This window comes from Neopelma chrysocephalum, unplaced genomic scaffold, assembly GCF_003984885.1.
Source record: "Neopelma chrysocephalum unplaced genomic scaffold, ASM398488v2 Primary Assembly neopelma1_97390, whole genome shotgun sequence".
Lineage (NCBI taxonomy): Eukaryota > Metazoa > Chordata > Aves > Passeriformes > Pipridae > Neopelma > Neopelma chrysocephalum.
Genome location: NW_020926031.1, coordinates 3839681 through 3863135, shown reverse-complemented (window position 1 = coordinate 3863135; position 23455 = coordinate 3839681). Strand labels below are relative to the sequence as shown.

The following is a 23455-nucleotide window of genomic DNA, read 5'->3' as shown; positions in this document are numbered from 1 at the left end:
AACATATATGGTAAGTTGTGCCTAAAAACATGCTGGTTCAGTCATATTGCTTATAGTACAATTATTTCACTTCATTCAGAAACCAGTTATTACAAAACGGCATGAAATTCAATGATTTCTTTTGCCAACTAAATCCTTGTGCTAACTTCATCTCCCAAATTTCACTGACTGACTGGAGGGAGTCAGCTACACAAAGTAATACTTTTAAATTTGTATTTCTCCAGTTATAAAACACCCAGCTGAAGATCACTGTCACATAATGGTGCATCCTGTACAAACACTTTTGAATATATGATCTTTTTTTCTAAGACACTATGATACAAATGAATAAACATTCATTAACTACATTTCACTAACTCAAGTCATTGCCATGCTATGTCAATGCAGTTCCTTCCTTGTGTTGTTACTGTCCTGAAGCAGAGAACAAGTCATGTTTTCTTGATGTAAAGGATTCCTTTGATTTTACTGGACTTTACATTTGCCCTACAGTGACTTCCAAAGATGAGATGGACTAACTTTCTTTTTCACAGAAGAAACTAGCAAAAGGAAAAAAACCCAGGATATTCTGTCCACCACCTATGATTGACAGATAATTTAGAGAAAGAATGGAACCTAGGTATGTTGATTGATGCAACTGAAAAAATACTGAAGGCAAATCTGTAGGGTTAAAGGGTTAGTACCCTTTACATTAGTACCCTGCCCAGTACATACTACATACCAGTGATACTACCAGTTTAGCTAAGGCTGGAGAATGTAAACAATTTTGGGGCAGAAATTATTGAATATGCTAATGCAGCTACCAGTCCCATGGCTCTTTGATGGGAGACTAGGACTTACAGATGTCAAGACAATATAAACAACATGTAACTTGAATGAAACCAATAATTTTCTTCTCTTGTTTGTTCAATTAGCAATGTTCATTCATTACTCATAAGAACCACATACCGCTCACAGGATTCAGAGGAACTCCTGTAGAGATGGGGGGCTCCAAAACTGAACTCCATCCACCAGCTCAGGGCTACAGAAGGGCCCAGACACAATGGTACAGATCCTGCAGCAACCAGCTGTCAGCAGCAAGACAACAGCTTGATATAATGTATTCACAGGGAAGTCGTGCACCCAAATCTTCCTTCCTTGCATGTACATAATTTCTTACATAACAAAGAAAAAGGCAAGGGTTGGATAGGAGCACAACTGATAGTAGAAGAAAACTAGAGAGAAAATTTTTCTGAATAACTTCCACTGAATGGGATGTATATCAGTGACTCAAAGGAGCGGTAAGTAGGAATTTACAAATATAATAGGCACACAGATCAACTTAGATTTGTTAATCAAGAAATTATCTAAAAGGGAAGCTTCTCAAACTTTTCTACCAACAAGTCCTTCTTCAAAGAATAAAACCTCCTCCAGATAAAGTTTATTTAGTGCCTTCTCTCATAACGTCCTTGGCAATGATTGCTTCATAAAGTGTTCCAGACACATAGCATGCCAGTTATTGAAGAAATGTAGTATCTTGCCCAAGAAAACTGAAGCATTGGGGTGCTGGCATTACATTCAGGGTGTACTTGGAATTTCAATTCAACTACCAAGGCGGGATACAATTTACTGCCATTTAGGTCACAGTTTTACAGGAATTTCCTCTGTAACTACGGGATGAGCTTTCTTGAACAGAAAAGCTTTCCAGAGATATGAAGTTTTCATCATAACAACAGCTCTGTAGGTTTTGAGTTAATTGATTAACTATTTCTAAACCGTGTCTTGCGAAAGTACTGATGACCAAGAAGAAGAGCTGAAAGCTGATTAAACGTGACAGTTGGTAGTATTCAGATAGGGACTCAGATATATCCACCTAAATAGTCTTGACAGCAGCTTTTGCCTACTTTCTTTTTCTTTTCTTTTTTTCTTTTTTCTTAATTTCTGCTTTGATCAACCTCTCAATGAAGCTTTTAGTGATTTCTATGATGAAGTATTTAGAAGATGAAACTTCCCTGCACAGCTCTAAGTCAAATGTTTCACCTGTACATGACAAATGAGATCAACAACTGCCATTTCCTGTCTCAGTTCCAAAAGTTATAAATTCACCTAACAACAACAAAAAATCCCCTCTTGTTCAACTAAGGCTTATGTTCTTATTCAAAGGCTGTTATCTGCAGGTTTCTAAGTCAAGTTGAGCCAGTACTTCAAAAGTTCTGTAATTTTCTAAATACACAGTACAGATTTTTTGTGAGCTCATTTAATTCTGGCATGTATATAGTTTGGTAAGTGGAGAACTAAGAGAATTGTATCTCTTAAATGAACTAGCTTAAAACAACAATAAGAAAATTATTTGCTTATCTAACTTCCATAGTTTAGGTAACTACAGCATTCTTTACTGCCAATTAAGAGATGACATTCAGTTTAAGCATTATACCCTTACACCTCATAGCCTTTTGTGCACAACCTACTATAGTTTCCTTTGCAGAAACTGGTAAGGTTTTTGCCATAGATGGAATAGTGAATCTTGTAGTTAAATTGCCATATGTACATCATTTTAGTTGAGATATGGATAGATCTACTGAAGTAACAGCATTTGTACACTGAGTTTTCCAAACCTGTTTTCAAGGTGTGCCCCAACACTGTCAGTAAGTCAGGATCTAGAGCAAAAAGCTTGTCCACGATCAGCGTGCTATTTGAACTTCTCTGCTGAAAAAGGGGCATTCAGATGAACTGGATACAATCTCTTTTGCATTGAATTTGATGACTGATTTAATGTCCCAAAGAACACACGTACACCTAATATCTGGCATGTGTGCTTTTAGTTTCTGGCAGTAACAACGTAGGAATACTTACTGCCAGGAAATGACTGGCTTGCCACCCTGCTTTGATTCCGCAAATCCTTATCAAGATAGTGTAGCCAAAGCTATGCTTGTTTTCGACCACCCGCTGTTAATTTCTGTGCATTTGTTTCCAAAGCTTCCTAATTCTTACCAGCTGGCAGGTATAAATCCCATCTCAGTAATGAGCTGGCTTGCTTCTGTGTACAGAGCACTGATTGAGATCTTCCTCACAAGTATCTACACACACAGCTTGTGATCTGATCCTACTGTGATTTAACTACAGGCTTCTGAGAATCTAGCTGAAAACAAGCAGCCACATTTGTGTGAAGAATTCCCATTTACTTGTAAGAATATAGTACTCTGAAAAAACATTGTGTTGCCACTGCAAGCCAGATAACACACATTTTGCTTGCAGTCATACTCAAATAACTGTGCCTTTTTGGACACAGGGATCCATATGCATGCTGCCATTGTATGATGCAAATACATGAGATACTGAACCTCGAAGTGTCCCTGTTCTGCTCACAGTGTGCCTCAAGCCCTCCTGCCTTAGTACCAAGTCAATTTACAGAGAAGGGAAAGGTCAGCAAGAGAGTTGCCTTCCTCCCTGGAAAAGTGAGGATCTGTGTTCTGAAATCCAGGGAGATGCAACTCCTGTTTCGTTGCTGTCTGAAATCTGAGCTCCTTTCTTTAGCTAAATAAGCAGCATTGCACTGAAAACTGGAGAAGCACAAATCCCATTACATAGCACCCTAAGGCTGGGCTTCATGTTACAGATGTAACCTGCTCCTCTGCTTGTTCAGAGAACCTGGGGAGTGCATAACGGGGGGAAAGGGATCAGTAAGCATTGTGAAAGAGCCTCTGTGAAGATGAAAGTCTCAGCAACCATTTCCCTCAGGAAGCAAAAGATGAAATGTTCTGTACTACTTGCTAATTAAAAATTCAAACTGTTGCCTTGTGAAAGAAAGGCTTACTTTTATCTTCAAACTCTGAAGTTTTTAAGACTTACTCCTAAACATACTGTTGGGAATTTCTTTCTCTTGGAAAATCCTGATGTTTTTTCAGTTCAAGCCTCCTTTTTGGAATAGAGGCCAGGGGTGGGTGTAGCACATTAATTTCAAAGCCTTGGCACTCGGTGGGCTGGCAGCCTGTGAAGGGAGCCATAGCACACCTTTAGAGCCCTCGACCTCCAAGAGTCATGGTGGATAGGTTTGGCAACAGGCTGCAACTTATTCTCTAAGGTCTACTGAAGGGCTCAAGAGCATTCTCCACAGGGAACACAGATGGCAAGAGCCTCGGCAGGCTGCACGCTGGGGGAATCCGAGACAAGCCAGAGCTGAAACACAGTTACTACCACAGGAAATTAATTCAAATTAAACACTGCAAACAAAACAGTGGGGAAGACTGAGCTGTCAGCCTGCCTTTAGCGGCAAAAAATCCTGTGGCTGGGATTAAAGCCCAGTGATCTGTTACACAGTTTCTACCTATAACAAGTTACTTCTGAGTTTATCAGAAGGACAATATTATCTCTCAGTAATAAATGGGAAGCAAAGAAGAAAGAGGAGGGCTATATTAAGTAGTAGCAGGAATTTTGCCTTTCAAATAAATTTACATTTGCATTTGTTGCACATAACACTAGAGTTCAGAAGGTTGCCAATACTTCTCACCAGAAAATACATTACAAAATAAATGGACAAGCACCCCAAGAAACTAAATGATGCTTTGGAATGAGAAGAAAATGTATTATACTTTTAAACATCAGGTATCAATTTTCAGATGGAATACATATTGTGCACTACTGATAACTTGAGCTCATAGAAGTGCTTATTCACATGCTTAATTACACACGTCATAAACAGAAGTCTGACAAAAATGTATCTTCTAACGTTTCCATGGGACATTATTCTGTATATTAATCACATTGATTGCATTATGACTTTGTGTCTATCCCTAACATCGAGAAAATGCAAACAGAAATTGCTGAAAATCATTAAGATTTTCCCCCATGAGTATGCAGAACTTATGGACCTTGCCATTCTCAGCCCTTGGCCTCCCAGTCTAAGGGAAACCACTATCAGTCTGTAAACCCTGTGTTGCCATGTGGATGGAGACACTGCTACTGTGGTTGCTTAACTCAGAGGTTACTAACAGCATATGATTATTTTAACTTGAGACTGCTGCCCCTGTTGCAGGACCAACACTGACAGCAACTGGAGGTTATTAACATGTACTTCAGTGCCAAAAGAATACAGATGAGACACAGTTCTCCTCACACCAGCAAAATAAGGAAATTCCACAATCATCAAGCTAGCAGAGTACTTATTTCAGATAAACAGTAGAGGAAGAAGTCTGTAAGCAATGTTCACGGTAGAGAGAAACACCAGGAAAAACTTGTGAAGTCAAAGTGAAAAAAAGTGAAGCTACATTTGCAGGTTAGGTTATATCTCTGCAGGAAATTATTTGATTTCAAGAACAGGTATTTGTTACCACCCAGTTGGTTAAGAATCAGGACATTTAGCTTAGGACAGCAACTGTTGACCTCTCGGCCTACCACAAGGTTATCGTTCTTGTCCACTACACACTACACTGACTCTCCAAAGAATAATGCATAAATTGTAATATTCAGGTCTTTTCCTCACAGTATTTAAGCGTACAGGACATCCAAGAAACTACCTCACATTCCAAAACTTAACCCTAGTCTTCAGGCACTAAAGAACAGATCATAACCAGGAAAAAACTAATTCATGTCAGAGGCTGAGCTTCCTCAGAGACTAATGCAAGCAGAACAAACTAAAACCTGTTTATTTTTGAAGGTTAATTCCAATTAACCTAGGATCTGACTTGGTAGTGAAATCCCCAAAGTTCCTTCCACCTCACTTTGGGATGCTGCACTATTTACACAGGCTCCCTGTAAAGGCAGTAGCAAGAGATGGTCTTCAGAGAGTGATGCAGGTTGCAGGAGAGCTTGGTCACCTTCACAGCAGCACATGCCACTTTGATAATCACCCTGTTGAGATGGCCTGTGCCTTAGTGGCTTTAAATGGGATCAAAGTGTGCACATAGATGTGACCTCAGGTCATACGCTCAGACAAGTGGCATAAGGCATGACACAGTTACTGCAGCTGTACAGAACCATGAATCTTTCCCAATTTTCTACCTGCTAAACTTGCTGGAGCTGCAATGGCAGCCATGTGATTTAGCCAACCACACCAAGTCACCTCTGTAAGACACTGAGATACTGTGGCTTTGGAAATAGCACAGAAATCTTTATTGACTAAGGTTTCTTCACATTATAAAGATCTTTAAGGAGCATGTTAAGTATGACAAGAGCATATATGTGGAATAGAATAAGGAGAAAGAGGTGGTTCATTGTTAAGTGCTTGCCCTTTCTTGATTCCTGGCCTCTTAAGAGCTTCCTGCTACTACCTACTGTTCTCTTCTTAGACACAACTCTTTCTCAGGCCAGCTGTTTCTGTTTGCTTCTCTATGTCTGTGGAGGGAAGAAGGAAGCAGGAAAGTGGGCTTGCTGGGGACAACATGCTGTCTATACATTGTCTTCAGGGAAAGACAGAGATCAGGAACTGTTAAGTTGAAAATACCTATGTCAATTCTTTTCAGAGCTGCTCCTCCCTCTATGGTAATCATCCAAGTGTAGCTCTTCCCTCTGTCTTCCAAGCTGGCTCCTTGTAAGTGACTTCACTTCTTTAGTAAAACATGCTATAATATTCTACTTCCCAATCGTCATTAATCTTACACATTGCACTAGTACAAGAGAGAGAGAGTAAGCTGTTGTTGAGATAACTGGCTTCCATTAGCAACCATGTGATTGGCAGGACGATAAAGTCTTTTCCCTTGCAGGTCAGCTGCTTTTTAAGAAGAGGGCAATCCTGCTGATCCATCTTTTAGCTACAGTCTCTCACTGAGTCCCAAATCTCCTGCCTTTTAGCTTTGATACGGTTCAAGCTTTCCCCCTTGTATCAGCCCCTACCTGTCATCAGCTCCTCTGTACCAAACAGCCAATATCAGGAGTTTGACCTCAGGGCACAGTCCGGGTGGGCAGGTAAAACCTGACCACTGGACCTACTTCCTTATCTTTCATATCCTGCAATTCATGAAGAAGTATCAAATTCAAACTAAAAAACAGAAGCATGACCTTTTATAAGAACTTTCTGAAAAAGGCTCTGTTGCCTTTCTAAGTATTCTTGAAAAGAACTGTCATCCACCCTATTAAGATAGAAATGGATCACAAAAAAGGAAAAGAGGAAAAGCACTGAAAATCCTTACTAAATGATAAAAGTTTTTAACGTGTGCCTACAATACCTTTTGGTGATGCACACAAAAATATAGTAAAAAACAAACCAAAACAAATATACTAGAAGTATTCTACATATACGAGCTCCAATTGCAACCCAATAAAGAGACTTTTCCTGTTTAAATGTATTTGAAATCCGACTCATGACATACAGAGCATCCTCTATAACATGTTTGAGAGAACTGTAATTATAAGTTGCTAACATAAACTGAGAGTTATCATAAGCAACATAATATCTATTTATGTGACATACTCAACAGTTTGTGTTTAAAACATAAAAAACCCATTTATTTCCTGTAGCAAGTATGTACACACCTGGCCCTCCTTCATAGCTGGAAATCATGATTTCCCCTGAAACAAATGCAGACTCTGCAAGGATTTATACCACTTAGGTGGATGACAGAAATCGTGCCAAAATCTCTCAGCATTCTTTCCCTTCAACTAAAATGATCTAAGTACAAATTTGAAGATGCTTAATCATTTTTAACATTGACAGTAGAAAGACAATAAAAAAGAATCCAAAAGAGGAAGGCCGCTAGTCAAGGCAAAACTTGTGGTATTTGAAGTCTGGCAGAGTGCATCTTTACATGCTGAATTCTGGAACTCCTAAAGTACAAGTACCACATGAACACATCCCTCCTCAGGATTTGTAGTCCATGTTTATCTCATTGTAGATATTGTTCATTGACATATTACTGTGAGAATTTAACAGACAACTCTACCTTTTAACTTTTTCATTTAAGAAAACAGTTTAATGAAGTCCTTTCTAACTATTAGGAGAAACTGGAATACTTTTCCTTTCTGAAATGTCTTTTAATAATCTTGCTGTGAAAAAATCTACTAAACTATTAAAAACAAAAATATTCTTACTACACAGATATTTTGGTATGGAATTCTTTCTACTTTCTTTTCTTTTCTGGTGACTTTGACAGGTTCATAATGGTGCTGAAAAATATCACCAACATCCAGAGAAAGCAGTTAATGATTAATTTAATTATTTAAATAACACTTATACTTACAATTTTGTGAAATAATAAATCCTTTGTAAAAGCTAACTTCAAGCATGAAAAGGTTTTGAAAATCAATTGCTATGGGTGGATATAGTGTCCAAATTTACAAAGCTTTTAGTAGATTTTTTAGTAGATTTCAGTCTGGAAAAACCCTCCTTTTGGAAAGATCTGTGGAAAAGCACTTCCACTATTACGGCAGTTAGGATTAAATTTGATATAGAATAAAGATCAGCCAGTTGGAATAAAGTTGCTTTCGAACAGTTTAAAAGAATTCTGTGTAACAAATTCAGGAAAGGAAATGTTAAATAATACCATGCCCAATTCTGCTATCCAGGGAGTAGTTGTACAGACAGAAGCAAATGCTCAGAATGGAGTCAGGGCAGCACACACCAGGATAACATGTACACTCTTGCAAAAAGGCATCACGAGATCTTTACAAAATTTTCAGGACCAAAACTCAATCTAATATTCATGTAACAGTACCACCAGTAGCACAGTGCCCCCTAACCACACATCGGAGAAACAGTTTTATGCTAAATTACAGGGAATAGAGCCACTAATAACACTTCAAATAACTGCTTTTCACAACTAATTACATGGGAATGCAAAAACATGAAAGGTTTTTGAATTTAATAACTTCAGCATTGGTCAGAAGGGGAAATTAGTAGGATAAAAAACACCAAACTAGTGTCTTACTTGTCTGAGGTCGATGAAAGCTAACTGCAGGGTGTCTCCCTGGAATCCTGGCACAGGCTCAGAACTAGCAAACACTGGAAAAAAAAGGTTAAAATATTACGGATGTAGATTTATTTTTTTTTAAATGTAACAGAAAATCAAGCTCTATTCAATATAAATGCTAGCTATCATTAAAATGAAACTAGTTTCACTGGATTAGTTTAAACTAATAACTCATAGTGATTAAAACCAAACAAACTAACAAACAACTTTTCCAAAATTTTTACAGTAATCCAAAAGAATAATACCTTTAGGAGTATTATTAGAGATTTTACTTAAAATTCTAACCCAGGAGCAACGCTACAACCACAGAAACCAACATTTTTTTTGGCCTGAGGTGCACGATTACTGAAGAATTTTGAAATAATACCAATTCCATGGTTGTCAACATATTTTCAAACATCTGCTTTTGTTACAGCATTCATGCTACAAAAACTTCACCTCTAGCCAAACAGCAATAAAGGAAAAACACTAAGGCAAGTTGGTTTAATGTGTAGACAACTGGCAGAAAGCTCTACGTGCCACAGTCAGAACAGAGCTGAAATGCCTGTTCATGCCTTTTAGCCCATTTATCAGTAATGAACTTTGCTCATTTTGAACCCAAAAAAAGGCTGTCAAAATTGGAAGGCAAAACTATATTCAAAATACATAAAATGGTAACACAGTAATGAAAGAAACCTATTGTTTAAATCAGAAAATGATCAATAAATGTCAAACTTAAAAATAAATACACTTTTTGTTGTTATTATCCCAGTCACAAGTTAATAACAAACACCCACTGCCTCACATCACCGCTCAGGTAAGATATCTTATTTCAAAAGAACTTAAGAGTATTTTTCTTACGCCCTTCAGTTAGAGCTCTTAACAAAACAAAGTAGGTACTACTGCAAGAGTTTTAGAGAAGTATCATCTGAGGCAATGAAAGGTAACATTTTTTTCCAACTCTGAGAAACTGGTCATTCAGTGGTAGAGGAAACAGAACATATGCATCCAAAAAATTTTCAGATCCAGAGCTAAGCTCTACTATGCCACATGGACTCCTACTAACATGTAGTACAATGAAATCCTTAACATATTTTTTAAAATGGCTAGTTAGAAAATTTGGAGTAAGTAAAAGTAAAATCCAGAAAACCATTGGTGTCTGAGCTAACACAATGGTAAAATAATGGCCTCAACCATTTACTTCTGACTGTAGGGGTTTGACTTAAAGCAGACTAATGAATTCAGACAGACTATTCACAAGTCCAAAAAAGATTATATGGAATACAATTGTAAATACAGATTCTTACTTAAATGGTACAAGAAATTAATAAGACCATCTCAGAATCATTAAGAACAGCTTAGTAACAGATATAGTATCAGAGTAACAGCTTTACTATTTATTACTTATATTACAGTAGTGCAAAAATTTTTTATGAGAGCCACGTAATAGGAGAATGAATTAAACTGGAATACTTCTTTGTCAAGTAAAGAAATAAAAAATAGCAATCAAACGCCCTAGAGAGATCGCTGTAATGTCTCGGACAAGTACTAATAGCAGTTGGCAAATGCTCACTGATTACTGTATTCAAGTCTGAATTCTAAATTGTCTAGTTTTCCTACTTTATAAGTAACACCAGCTTTCTAGGGGAGTTTTCAGGGAATTTTAATCGACCACAAGGATGCTTTTAAAATAAAAATTAAGAAAAATAAAATACAGTAGAAAAAGCATATCCTACACTCAGCATTTTATAGAGAGAGTTTTCTAATAATAAACTCTTGAAAAGCAGCAAAGAGAAAGCAGCCTGTACAACCACCAAACCAGAGAACAACAAAAGATGTCCACGCCTACGCAAGCACCCTTCTGAACAGCCTTGGCTAAAGGCTTGCAGGTCCACATGGCTGCCTTCTGCAGGTATTTCATGGCCACTGGGACCACCCTTTGTTCAGGGACAGCCAGGCTGGCCTCTGTGGGCAGCCAAACACAGGGTTTGAAATGGGAATACCACACTATAGCAGGGAACTCCAAGCAAAGCTCCATAGCAAAGAGCTAAAAAGAGATACATGAGTCGTGAGCTATGGCAGCACACTAATAAGGAGGATAAGCCTGATGGTCAGAAGGGGTCTTTTCTAGACCTCTTAAATCAGAAAGGAGAAGCCTTACTACTCTTGAACAGTAAGGCCCATCTATATTTGACCCTGTATAACTTTCTGTTCACAGACAGTACACCGAGACCAGCTTCCTCCACTACAATCTGAGCTCCTCCAGCCACTCCACAATGGTAGCACTGGGAAAAGGAAGGTCAATGGCAAAGAAAGGGCCACAGAACTGAAAAGTTAATATGACTGAAAAGTGTGACCTACAGAAAATCATTTCAGTTAGCTATTGGCACTACACAGTTCAGGAGGTACCTTCCTACAGTGGGATACTCTTACACGCCACAGGGCAAATATTTGCATCGTTTCTGCAGTTCATCTGGCTAAGGTAGTTTGGAATTTATCCTAATGCATTAAATAATGCAGAATGATTTAGTTTCTATACACAGTACCTGCTATCATCACAGTTTATAGAACAAGAAGCACACAATGTACCAAACTTAATTATTGTATAAGTTTTGTTCTCTTTACCTACAATTTCATATAGTGAATGCATTTACAACATCAGGGACACTCATTATAGCACAAGCATTTATTCTCACATTTGGATCACTTTGACAGGTGACTACAGTAGAATTTGTTTCATTATTACAATTTCATGAGTTCAAAGGGCAAAAAGATAATCTACTTATGGTAACGGTCAGACAGTTCCCCCTCCGCCCTCAGCTCAGGGCTTTTAAGTTTGCTAACAATTTTACAAAGCTAATTAAATATTTTCTACTGCACAGCATTTTAGGAAGATATTATAAGAACAGGATTAACATTCTTAATGTCTTTGTCCTAAGGGTCCTTTTCCAGATAGTAATGAAACATTGTCATATATACATCTTTTAAAATATTCACCCCCTACAATCATTCTAGGTTTAAAGAGGATTTGGAAGGGTAGGGGCCTGGTTGGTTGGTTTTTTTAGTGTGCATAAAAGCATTCAGGAATTTTATCATAAAGGAGAATGAAATACAAAGATCACCACTGAACAGTTACTTTTAGGGAGAAACAATTGGCTGCTTGGCAGTTTGAATCACAAACTTAAATGTCTGGGAAAGAGCAGCTGAAAATACACATTACATCAATCTGGTATTCACAAGATTTTTGTTAATATCTTCTCTCCCTTCACTTTGCTGATACTGTGTAGACCTTTCCTGTATATACAGAACAAGATTTTTGGCACAATATGTGTCCTCAATACGTAGAATCTCAACATACTTAGTATAACAAGCAGTTTAGGAATATAAAGAAGGTAGGATCTAATGAAAAAAAAAAAGTAGTAACACAAAAACAGGCTATGAGGTAACACATACACTATAATGTTAAATGTAAATATTGTAAAAATTACTTCAGTCCATTTTCTTTTGAAGACTTTGCTTTGATCTTTTAATTATATTTTGTGTACAGGATATATGTGATTTTTATGTATATGTGTGTGTGTGTGTGTGTGTGTTAATGGAGATCTTAAGAAAAAGGCTGTGCCTGCTAAACGGAATTTAAGACTTCTTTCCCTGTAAATTGTACTGAATTTCCACAAAAATCTAGATATATTACCAGGTCTCTTCATTTAGTCTCTCAAACCCCCAACTTGCAGACATCATCTGGTTGTGCCCTTCTGCTGGTCTGGGAATTCTGTACCTAATTCCTGACAAACAGCTTTGCCACTCAATGGCAGAAATTAAAAACTAGAGTCCAGACTTCGAATCAAAAGCTAAATTAGGACAGTTTTACTTCAGTCTCATAGCACTGATTCACAGGCAGGAAGCAAAGGTATAAACAGCAAAATGTATTTTTAAAGGAAGAGCGGAGAATCAGGTGACAATCTCAGCAGCCAGGAGCCACTTTGCAGCCCTGTTGGATGCTCCAGCTGTTCAAACACGCCTGGAGGGGAGCCTTGTTGAGGGAGCTGCCAGCTGGCCAGGCAGCAGCCCCCAGCCCTGGCCCCAGCACCAGCAAGATCGGCTGCTTCCCCTCACTCCGTGCTGCCATATGTGACCAGCAGATGAAGGATGGTCTCAAGTGAGTTAAGTTAACCTGGCTTCCCAGAGAGGAGAGGTGGCAGGTAAAGTGAGGAGCCTCCAGAGGAGAATATAGTGCCTTTTCATGGAAAAACAGGATTTGGGTTCCCCAGCTTCTGGTATGCCCACCTGGAGATTACCTTTGTGTACACTCAACAGAGAGCACTTTGGTCAAGATACCACTTTCTCTTGGAAACCGCAGCTCTCCACATATTGGGTGAAAAAGGAGGGACTGTCAGGAAGCCCTACGTATGGTTGATTAGGAAGATACACAGCATCCTGCTTTGCACTAATTCTCCACTAACTCATGCTCTTTTATAGGCAGGACCCAAACCTTTTCATCTTTGCACAGAATCACATTTGGGTGAAGACAGACACCCACTCAAACATATTTCATTCTCCCAATTAATACTGCCTCACAATTCAGCAATCTTAAAATGCACAAATTATAAAAATTACATTTAGCTCTTCCAAAAATTAGAATTTCTGACAAGTTCTAATTCCTTAATAAAAAGCTGATGTAAGGTATGTAGATCAGGATGGCGTCTCTGAAAAGCTATTCTTTTACTATACACACCTTTCTTCTTGTAAAGTGAGATACAGCAGCCCACATTTCACTTTCATCTTCAAGAAATAGCAAATAGCCTCCCCTTCCAACCCATTTTCCTCCTGAAAATGGGGAACTGAAATGCAATGTCCAAGCAAAAGACTATACTTCGGATATTATTCAGTGGAACCTGTACGTTCTGTTTTCTGAACACTGTTCCAAGAATCCTAATCACCCTACTGGAAGATAACCACTGAGAAAGAGTGGTGTAAAATATGGAGGTAAAACACTGCTCTAGGCTATAAAATATGTAGAGAGAGTGGAGAAATACTTCAATTAGAACAGGACAAACTAAAATCAAACTGAAAGCTTTTGGAATGTTTGCAAGGAAACCAAAAAACTTGTTAGAAGAAGAGCAAGAAGATGATCATATTTTTTTTTAAACTAATCATTAAAGAAGACCAGCTGATGCTATTACTATTGTTAAGCAAAAATACCAGATGCTTCCAGATTTTCTGCTCTGCTTTTTAACGTTAGGTACTATAGGTACTACACTGTACAGAAATTTAGTGCAGGATAATGAAATCGCAGTTCACCACCAGACCACTTCCTTCCCTTCCACCTTCCTTTCTTGGAAGTCCACTTATCATTCTACCTATTCACTATGAAGACTAAGAACTTCAGCACTTACTGACTTTAACAGATTGCTGCTCATTAACAGATCGTTGGGTTGTTGGTTGGACTGCTGATTGTTTTTTAATGGAAAAGAAAAAAACCTGACAGGTAATCACATTTTTCTGCTTTTATTTAGATCTCTCCAGTTCATACAAGAAAGAATAAAATTACAATGTTAAAGATCAGAAAAAATATCTAGAATATTGCCAAGAATTTTTAAAAATGTATCTTCAGATATTCTTACCTTTCTACATCTCACCTAACTTCACAGTTCAAAATGCATGAGTATACTTCACTGTGTCTAGAAGTAAAATGTCAAACCCATGTATACAATACAGTAGAAAACTACCCAACAGTTGTGAATTATTTGCACACTCTAAGCACTAATTGAAATGTCACTGTCGTATCCATTAATCCCAAAGCATCAAAGAATAAAGCTGGGGGAGGGTGACGAACAAGAACATAAATCACAGGCATCACAGTGAGGCCTGGAATGTGCTTGTGATGGACCTTATGAATGAAACCACATCAGCAAAGCTGTCTGAGCAAAATCTTGTGTCAATCCTTTATTCCACAGATTGCAAAATGTTGTCTGTTGTAACATACTATCCTGACAATAATTACATAATTACATTTAAACTATTCAAAAGGTTTCTGTGCAAAACCAATTTTTTTTTTTCTAACATGCTTAAAAAGCTTTGCACAAAGGAAGAAATAAAGCTTATTCTATTTGCATTTGTACAGCCCATGCTAAAAGTTGCACAGTGGTGGAAAGAAAGTGTTTCAGTCTTCAGGTTACTGGCTTTCTGAAAATGTCTTATTTTGGCCCAAGCTTTGTCGTGTCCTGTCCATGCCATATGCTCCCAGAGTGAAATAGTGAATTGGTTGATCTCTACAGAGTACTGAAGTACTGCGTTGTTCACAGCTGATATTTTAAATATTAGAAACTGAATAATTTGGTAATGTGTAAGTTTTCTTCACTGTTACACCAGCAGATGACTGTTCAGTGGGTGCCCTAATTCAGCTTGTCTAGATGAATGATTATGATGTCAGTATTACGAATACTGTGTAATTTCTGTTTTTACAACTGGGATCTTTTTTACATCTAGAAAACCACACAAATGAACAAACACATATCCCTATCCACCTACCTGACAAGAAGACTATTAAATTTGCAACTTCAAGCGTACTAAAAGTGAAAGAAGTCAAACCATGATACGTTTGGCCAACTTGTACAATCACGAGACAAATTGTAATGTCGCAATCACAAAAACTTTTTCAATCTGACCCAGATAATCCCGCCAGTTCATTCCATGCACTGAAAGGCCTTAGGGCTGGATAGTGAAGGATTGTCAGAAAGATGCCTGCTCTACCTGTTACAGTTTAGTTGGAATGTAACAAAGGCAGGAGAAGGAAAGACAAGCGTACGGTTAAAATGTCAAAAATGCCCCTTAACCCTGTCCCTGGACTCCCACAAGAATCCTTTGTGACGCTAATCAAATTGCTTGAAATCAAATTTCCAGTCTCCCATAGGTGGCTTCTAATTGAGTAGTCATCAATTTTTTTCACATATCCAAACCAAAAACCTCAGGATAGAACTGCCCCATTATACAGCTGTCACCAAAATCATTGAGACCCATGCTTCGAATACATAATAGAAAAGATACTTTGGGAAAAAAAAGAGAAGAAGAATCTGAAAATATGCATTGAAAAAATCACTAGTCAGTCTTTCCACTGTATCTCAGTCATCAACTATAAAACAATTAAAACTATATTCACGGAAGTAACTTCCTTCATAGAGATTAAGAGCTCACCCTCAACTATGAGCTCTAAGCAAAACATGAGGTAATTAATCCTGCCTTCAGTGCTGAATTGAACTTGAACCAGTTTATAAAATAACTCTGATGCCATATTTTAAATGGTGAGAATAAAACAACATCTGATGTATACTAAATAAGTACTAGTATTCTGCATGGTGAGTAAGGCAGTAGCAGCTTTAGGAATAAGGAGACCCTGTGTAACAGCACATTTAAAATGTGTACCATAATAGATGAAATCAAAAATGAAAATTAAAATTCCACAGACATTTGACCTTTTTTTTTTCTTAACAATTTCAACATAATATTTATATTGAAGTTTTGGGCAATTCTGTACTAAACTATTGTCTTTACTGGATACAGCGATTATGATCCCATTAGGAATAACAACAATGTATGTTTCAATCACGTACTTGAGTTAAAAAAAAAAAATTATAAAAAATTTCCCAGAAATGTTAACATACTTAAAAATATTTTTACAAGAAGATATACTGTAATATTAATCTTTTCATAAAAGACAAAGTTTTAGTAGATTATGGAAAAAGATCACTTACATTAACTAACTTTTTTCAGTGTTAAGACAGATGTAGGTTGGAATATATACTTACATTCACACTGGATCACATCTAAATTAAACTGCTGAATTGCTCCCATGCTTATTTGTTTTAATTCACTGTCCAGTAGCATCTGCATCAGGGACATTGAAAGATGCTGGCAGGCTGACATGCAAGCTGTCTGGGCCACTTTGCCCTAGTAGAAAAAGCAATAGGTTTTAAGATAGAAACAAATGATATGTCACTAAAGAACTACTTATCTGATTTGATTTCAATATACACTCAAAGTCTTAGTGATACAGCACTTAGATTAGGAGAGAGATCACACTTCCTGTTATTTCTCTAACATGTTAGCTTTGTTTCTATTAGATCAAATGGATAACTAGATTAAATATATGTCAAAGCAATTATTGATATTTCTTCCATAAATCCAACAATTTTCATTAATACAAGGACTTTTCCAAAACATTATAAGTTGCTGAAGCATATGACGATAAGAATAGCTTTGTGAATTTATTCAAATATTTTAAACCCAAACAGAATGAAAGCAAGAATGTAATGAAAATCAATATGCTGAATATTTTTAATAACAGTAAATAAAAACCTCCCAAACTTTATATAAACAAAAATGATAGCTATGAGTTGGGGCATTTCTCATAGCAGCTTGTGCTAATTATTGTTACTTTAATTGCTTGAATTCCATCTCAAAGCTTGTAGCTAAATTATTTAAAATATTCATGTTTATCCATCATCTTTTCAGCGCTTAATAAATCAGTGCTGTCAATAATCAACTACTTACAAAATGAAATGTAGCCCTCTACTGTACAAAATAGAAATAATTTCCCAATCACAGTCTAGCTACTAACATTGCTCTTCATCATCTATATGTAATTGAGACAAATTTTCCAACATGAGACCAAAAAACAAAACACAAAGTCAGACATTAACTTCATAATCAATTATTAAAAATTTAGTACAGAAAAATTGAAAGATAATGAAATTCCACCTTAAAGTTAAGAAAACCACTTAAGACCAGATACTGAACCAGATGGCACCATTCTACTCATAGCACTGCCATCTTTTAAAGCAGAGTGATCTTGGCTTTCAAATGCAACTACATGAATTTCTGTAGTTTAATGTACGTAAACCTCACTTTTCAATTGGTGTCTATGTTACAATGTATATTGAAACAAAGGTAACAACACGCACAAAATAAATCACTGTTATGTAATACAGCTACTGGAGCACACACCACTATTTTTTACTTCATCAGTGAAGTGATGACACCTGTTTCTCTAAACCAATGGCTCCCCAGCTGTTTTCTGCAAAGTCAGGTTAAGCAATTCACTGTTGAATCCCAGAAACACATATAAGCAATGAAAGATTATAATAGACAGCAGTTCACTGTCCCAAAAAGTTTGGGATGCTCCAGCATCTGTAGAGTCAGATCTTATCCTTAATAACTCAACTAGCTCACATAATTGACTTTTCATGTACAGAAAATCTTCATAACAGAAAGCAAATTTGGCCCCAAATATTTTGTACTTTAAAAATCCATTATTTGTTAAAAGGTAATTAACAAATTGTGTAGCAAACACAATGGAAAGCCTTCAACTCTCCTCATGTTCACACTGAAACATTAAATGGCTGTTGCTAATACCTCTTTAGCAGTAGGACACCTTGAACTGTTAGGAGCTTTATATCTAAAATGAGATGTCAGTTTCTTAATTGAAAATCTCAGAAAAGCAAATAACATTTTTGAGCAAAATAGATGAACTGACAACAAGGAATGTAAGAAACAATGCAAGAACAGCATGCTTAAATGTCTCCCAAACCCAACGGTAATTACACCAGGAGACACGCAGCTCTATTCCCCAAGCAGAACAATATCAATATGAATTGCGGGGGAGGGGGTGGAGAAGAAAAAAAATAGGGGGAAAAGGAAGGAAAAAAGGAGGTGAGAACGGGAATCAATGGGCCACAGTTCATGTAATTACAGTGTAGTAGATTTGAAATACTTAATGGAAATGTCATTTTGATTTAATGGAACAACTAGTGCATCTCTGTTTAATGTACTGCTCCATCAAATCAGCTCCATGTCCTATTTATGCTGCCACTATAATGTAATAAAAGTTCAACCAGATTAATAGGTTGTCACGAAAAATTTTAACATTCAGTTTATTTCATATGCAAACAATGTGTACTCCTCTGTTATCTTCAATAAAAGACAGAATTTCATATTTCTAACAAGCATGTGTAGTTAATTGTTACAATCTGGCAAATATCAATAGTACTGGAGCACAAGATAATGGTTACAATACAGAAATGACATGGTTAAAGCCACTTGGACTTTAAATAAGTATTAATACATGTACACTTAATGTTTATTTTAACATTTCATAAAATGGAAACATCCTAACATATAAACTATTTCCAACTATGTAACTTGAACTACAGGCTTATTGTTCAAATGGCATATCAAAAAATAATAGAAGTTTACTATACACAGTTAATACTTACTCAATAAAATCACTCAATATTCTCAAATTTAGAGAAAAAAAGAAGCTACACATACCTCTCAAAATGCTGAATTTTAACTGAAATAAATGTGAACTACACTGTTATCCTCTTCAAAATTCATTGCTTCCCAATTCAAAATACGTTGGATGTATGATACTCAGAAAAGATGAAATTAAAATTTGTGTTTGAAAAATGAGATCTAGTTAAAAATCCGTCTCCGAATTTCCACCATCTACCAATTAATCAGTTCCTCCCCATTTATTCATACAGCATTTTGAAGAGGAAACATAAGGATTCACGAACATAGCAAGAACATTTATTTTCCAGAATTAAATCCCAGTTAGTTTTAAAACATTATTGATGTTTTTATTTATCAGTTTGTTGTTTGGGGTTTTTTTAATTACTATTATTAATTTTTAAGGGGGGTGGGGGGTGGTCGTGGTTATCTAGCAATTAAATACCTATATTCAATAGCATGCAGGCTTCTCACATTCTCCCCAGTTGCCTCCCATTTGGAGACACTACTATTGTCTCTGCTGTGCCTATGCTAATTGCTGCTGTCTACAAAACCTATTCTTCCACTCAACCAATGTAAAGTTTAGGAAACAAGGACCCTATTCTATAAGCAAAAACACCTGCTAACAGTGTTAAAGGAAACGGTTTTTTTCACCCAGCCTTCACATTTTGCTGAAATACAAGTTTGTAAAAAGAGAAAACCCTTAGACAAACTTCTTATATTTCAAAGGAGCTTGTAAAGAGAATTTGCTGACATATTAAATCCTTTTTTATAGGACCCAAAAGCCTTTCTCCGAAGAACAATTGTAGTAAAGAGACATTTGGCTCCTAGGAATTCCCAAAGGGTCAGCCATATGCATCCTTCCACGGCACCTTCGCGGTGCTGCTTTCTAAAACCCATGCTAGCTGTCTCAAAAGCAGCTTTCATCATTCACTATGGTGTCAGTCAATATGATTTATGGACTGCATTTCAACAAAGTCAAAGCATATAGAATGAGAAATATGACTACAATCTGCTAATTTGTTTTGTATTGAGCCACTTAGGAGTCAAAGACCTGATGTCAGGCTGAGACCAGCAACACAATTAACCAGCCAGTGACAGATTCATCCATCCTCCCTGCCAGGCTGTGCCAATCAAAGACAGCATGAAGCAGCATTTGGAGAAATCAGTAAGAAAACTCATTCTCTAAGTAGCCTGTGAAGGCTGTTGATTGACAGTTTTTGAATATGGTTGCAGAAAACCACCACCCTCCGCCCCCACTGCAAGCTGTGAAATTAGACTTTTGCTGCCAATCACAGAAACAATAAAATAACACAAACTGCCATCCTCAGCATAAAAATAAAATAACAAAACTTATCTGTGAGAAATCTAAGATGTTAAGCTGAAGAATTAATTTAATAATATGAAATGAAAATGTCATTCTTTCTGAAAATGCAAAGAAATTAAACATACAGATTTTATCAGTCGGAGCTAAATTCAATTTTTGAACTATTTATACTATTTAGTATACAAGTATACTAAAAGCACTAGTCGAATTTTTAAGAATCAATTTTACCTACAGCCTCTGCCCCAAACGCTCCTGAAACAATGAAAAATACCTAATTGAAAGTAATTTGTAACCGTTGTTTTTCAATGGCCACTCTTTTCCAAAGAGTTGTCCAGTACTAACTTTGTATTTGCATTATATTTGTATTGACAAGGGACATACCTAGAATAAAATTTCAGCTAATTCTAAACTTAGATTAAAAACACTTATATACAGACCCAATATAATTTCAAATTACCTGATCTGAAATTAGAAGGTAACATTTTTCCTTAACAGTTCAAAATTAAACTTAAAAAAAGGCAGGTCCTTAATAACAAATTTGATCATCCAATTTATTTCAGGAAATGAATGGCTGTATAATGAAATTTTAATTTGCTTTTTGATTCAGAGCATCTAATGGCACTATAAACTGCAACATGAACTTAAAATACGATGTAAATATAATCTCAAAAGACTCAATTCTTATGAGTTTAGAAAACAGAACCATTAAAAACCGCATAACTCTCAAATCATAACTTTCCAAAGCCACGCAGCTTCTGTGCTCTGCTTTGCTGAAATTCTGCTAGTCCTTGGTCATGGCATAACCAGCAGACTGAGACCTATGCAACATTAACAGGAAGTATTTCTACACAAAATATTCAATATTCATAGTGCTCATGACACCTATTACCTCGACAGTTCAACATGATGCTGAGTGATAGAATGATAGAATGATAGAAATGTTCATAGGAATGAACCACCAACATCTTCTAGTCCAACCTTCTACTTGGAGCAGGACTATTGCCAACACTGGTTCAGGTCCATTGCCCTTTTTCCTCACTAAGGCTTCAAAATCACCAAGGATGGGAATTCAACAGTGTCTCTCTGTAAACTCCTCCAATACCACACCACTCTCTTCATGCAAACTTTTGCTCTAATATTGAAGTTTCACCTCCTGAGCTTCTACCTATGACCATAGCCACGTGTGAATTTGTCAGTCCTACCAAGAAGAGTTTGGCTCCATCAGTTTTGTTTCTGTTCTGCAAGAGGTTGTAGGCTGCCACTAGATCTGTCTGCAGTCTTCTGTTTAACAGGCTAAATACTTGACCTCCATAACTCCACTTGTAACTCCTGTGCTCTAGGATCCTAACAACTTGGGACCCCACTGCTAGATCCCTTCTCCAGATTTTGATAATTTAGTAATATTAACTTCATCACCTTCATTATCATGGCAATGCTTATGCCAAATCAAAATAAACTCCTTATATAAAAAAAAAATTACATGATAATAATCAGGGGATGGAAGAATTCTTAAATGCATCATCTTCTTTAAAAAATTTTTAAAAAGCAAATAAAGAACACCAGTACACACATTCCTTTGACCCCAGGCAGAGGTAGCAGAGAAACGACGGAACTTTTGCTGATTCTTTATTCAGCTCTATCACTCTACCCTTATTCTGTATGCATGTCTCATCGCTGTATTTTGATAACTGACCCCTCTTTCAAAAGGTCTAATAGTCTTCTCTAAATTACCTCATTTGGGATGCAAGACACATCCCATCAACCTTCTGCAAGGTTTTTAGGACTCCTGCTGTCTGTCCCAGTGTATGAAAGCCCAATGTTAGCCATTAACTCGATCCCTGCATGCAACCATACAAGGTACACAGCAAGTCATCAGCAAAACAGAAAGGGTCTTTTTATTAAATGATTAAAAATTGAAGCAATAAGCCTGCAGGCAGTTCATAGTTTTTCTGTTCACATGCTTTTTCTTCATCTTGCATCTACTTACCGACATGGCTGCATGGTCATTGTTGTTATTCTGAGAAGGAAACCAGTAAGGCAATCAAAACAAAAAAATTAAGATGTACTGTCAACTTCAAAAAAAAAAAAAGAATAAAAAATTGGTAGCAATAAAAGGTAAGAAAAATCTTACAAAAAGAACAATTATAGCTACAGAATTCCTTAAATTACTTTTTTAAACCTGTGAATTTACACAGTATTTTGTTGAGGCATAACAAAGAGATTATAATTTAAATAGTAGTAATCTGGTAATAATACCTTTTTCTGTAATAAGGAACTGTATGCCAATATCAAAGTAGCAAACTTCAAATGACAAAGTGTCTGTTGAAATGCCTTTCCAGAAAGTTTTCATTACAAGAAAGAACATATTCCAAAACTCTTACGTTAAAAATATATATGCCACGTTTACCACATTGGCTTACAGAGGTTATCTGTATGCCATTAACATACTTTGTTCAAGCAAGACTTAGAATGGTCCAGGATAGTAAGAATCTAAATGTAACATGACTCATTAATAAATTTTAACATAAATCTAATGGCAATATAACTCTGGGGTGGAATGAAGCTATTTTCTTTTCCAATATTGATTCCTAATTACAGTAAACAAACTCAGAGGAGAAAACTAAGATGAAAAACTTAAGGGGGGGGGGAAAGCTTTGGAGACACAAGACATTTCCCATGATTCAACAGAGATATCAGACTCCAACTGAGTTGTGTAATTTTGTGTGCAGGTTCAGTAGAGTGGAGATCATGGCCTACCTGATTTAAAGCTCTAACATTCCAATAAAAATAATACAAATTGCATAAAACAGATACACAACATAAGATGTATTATTGAAAAGTTATGCCTACACTGGTACAGAAATACTTGAGTACAGCCCCACATGGAAGCACAAAAGGAGACGCATCCCTGTGCATTCACACAGCTTACACACACAGCTAAAATAAAACGACATTCTACCGACAGGAGCCAAATGAATCAAAAAAA

At 36.7% G+C, this 23455-nt stretch overlaps 1 protein-coding gene across 11 annotated transcripts in view; it reads right to left on the bottom strand.

The window, feature by feature from the left end:
• The window catches only part of EXOC6 (exocyst complex component 6), an 89855-nt gene that overhangs the window by 15618 nt on the left and 50782 nt on the right, over positions 1-23455 (bottom strand). For 5 of the 11 annotated variants that reach the window (XM_027672441.1, XM_027672438.1, XM_027672439.1 and 2 more), the window contains 3 exons: positions 22457-22486; positions 16661-16802; positions 8835-8908 (listed from right to left, as the gene is read on the bottom strand). In XM_027672441.1, the coding sequence (XP_027528242.1) occupies positions 8835-8908; positions 16661-16802; positions 22457-22486 (246 nt within the window). Of the gene's footprint in view, positions 1-8834; positions 8909-16660; positions 16803-22456; positions 22542-23455 lie in introns of those variants that run through there. The other 6 variants (XM_027672440.1, XM_027672443.1, XM_027672445.1 and 3 more) reach the window with 2 other exon arrangements.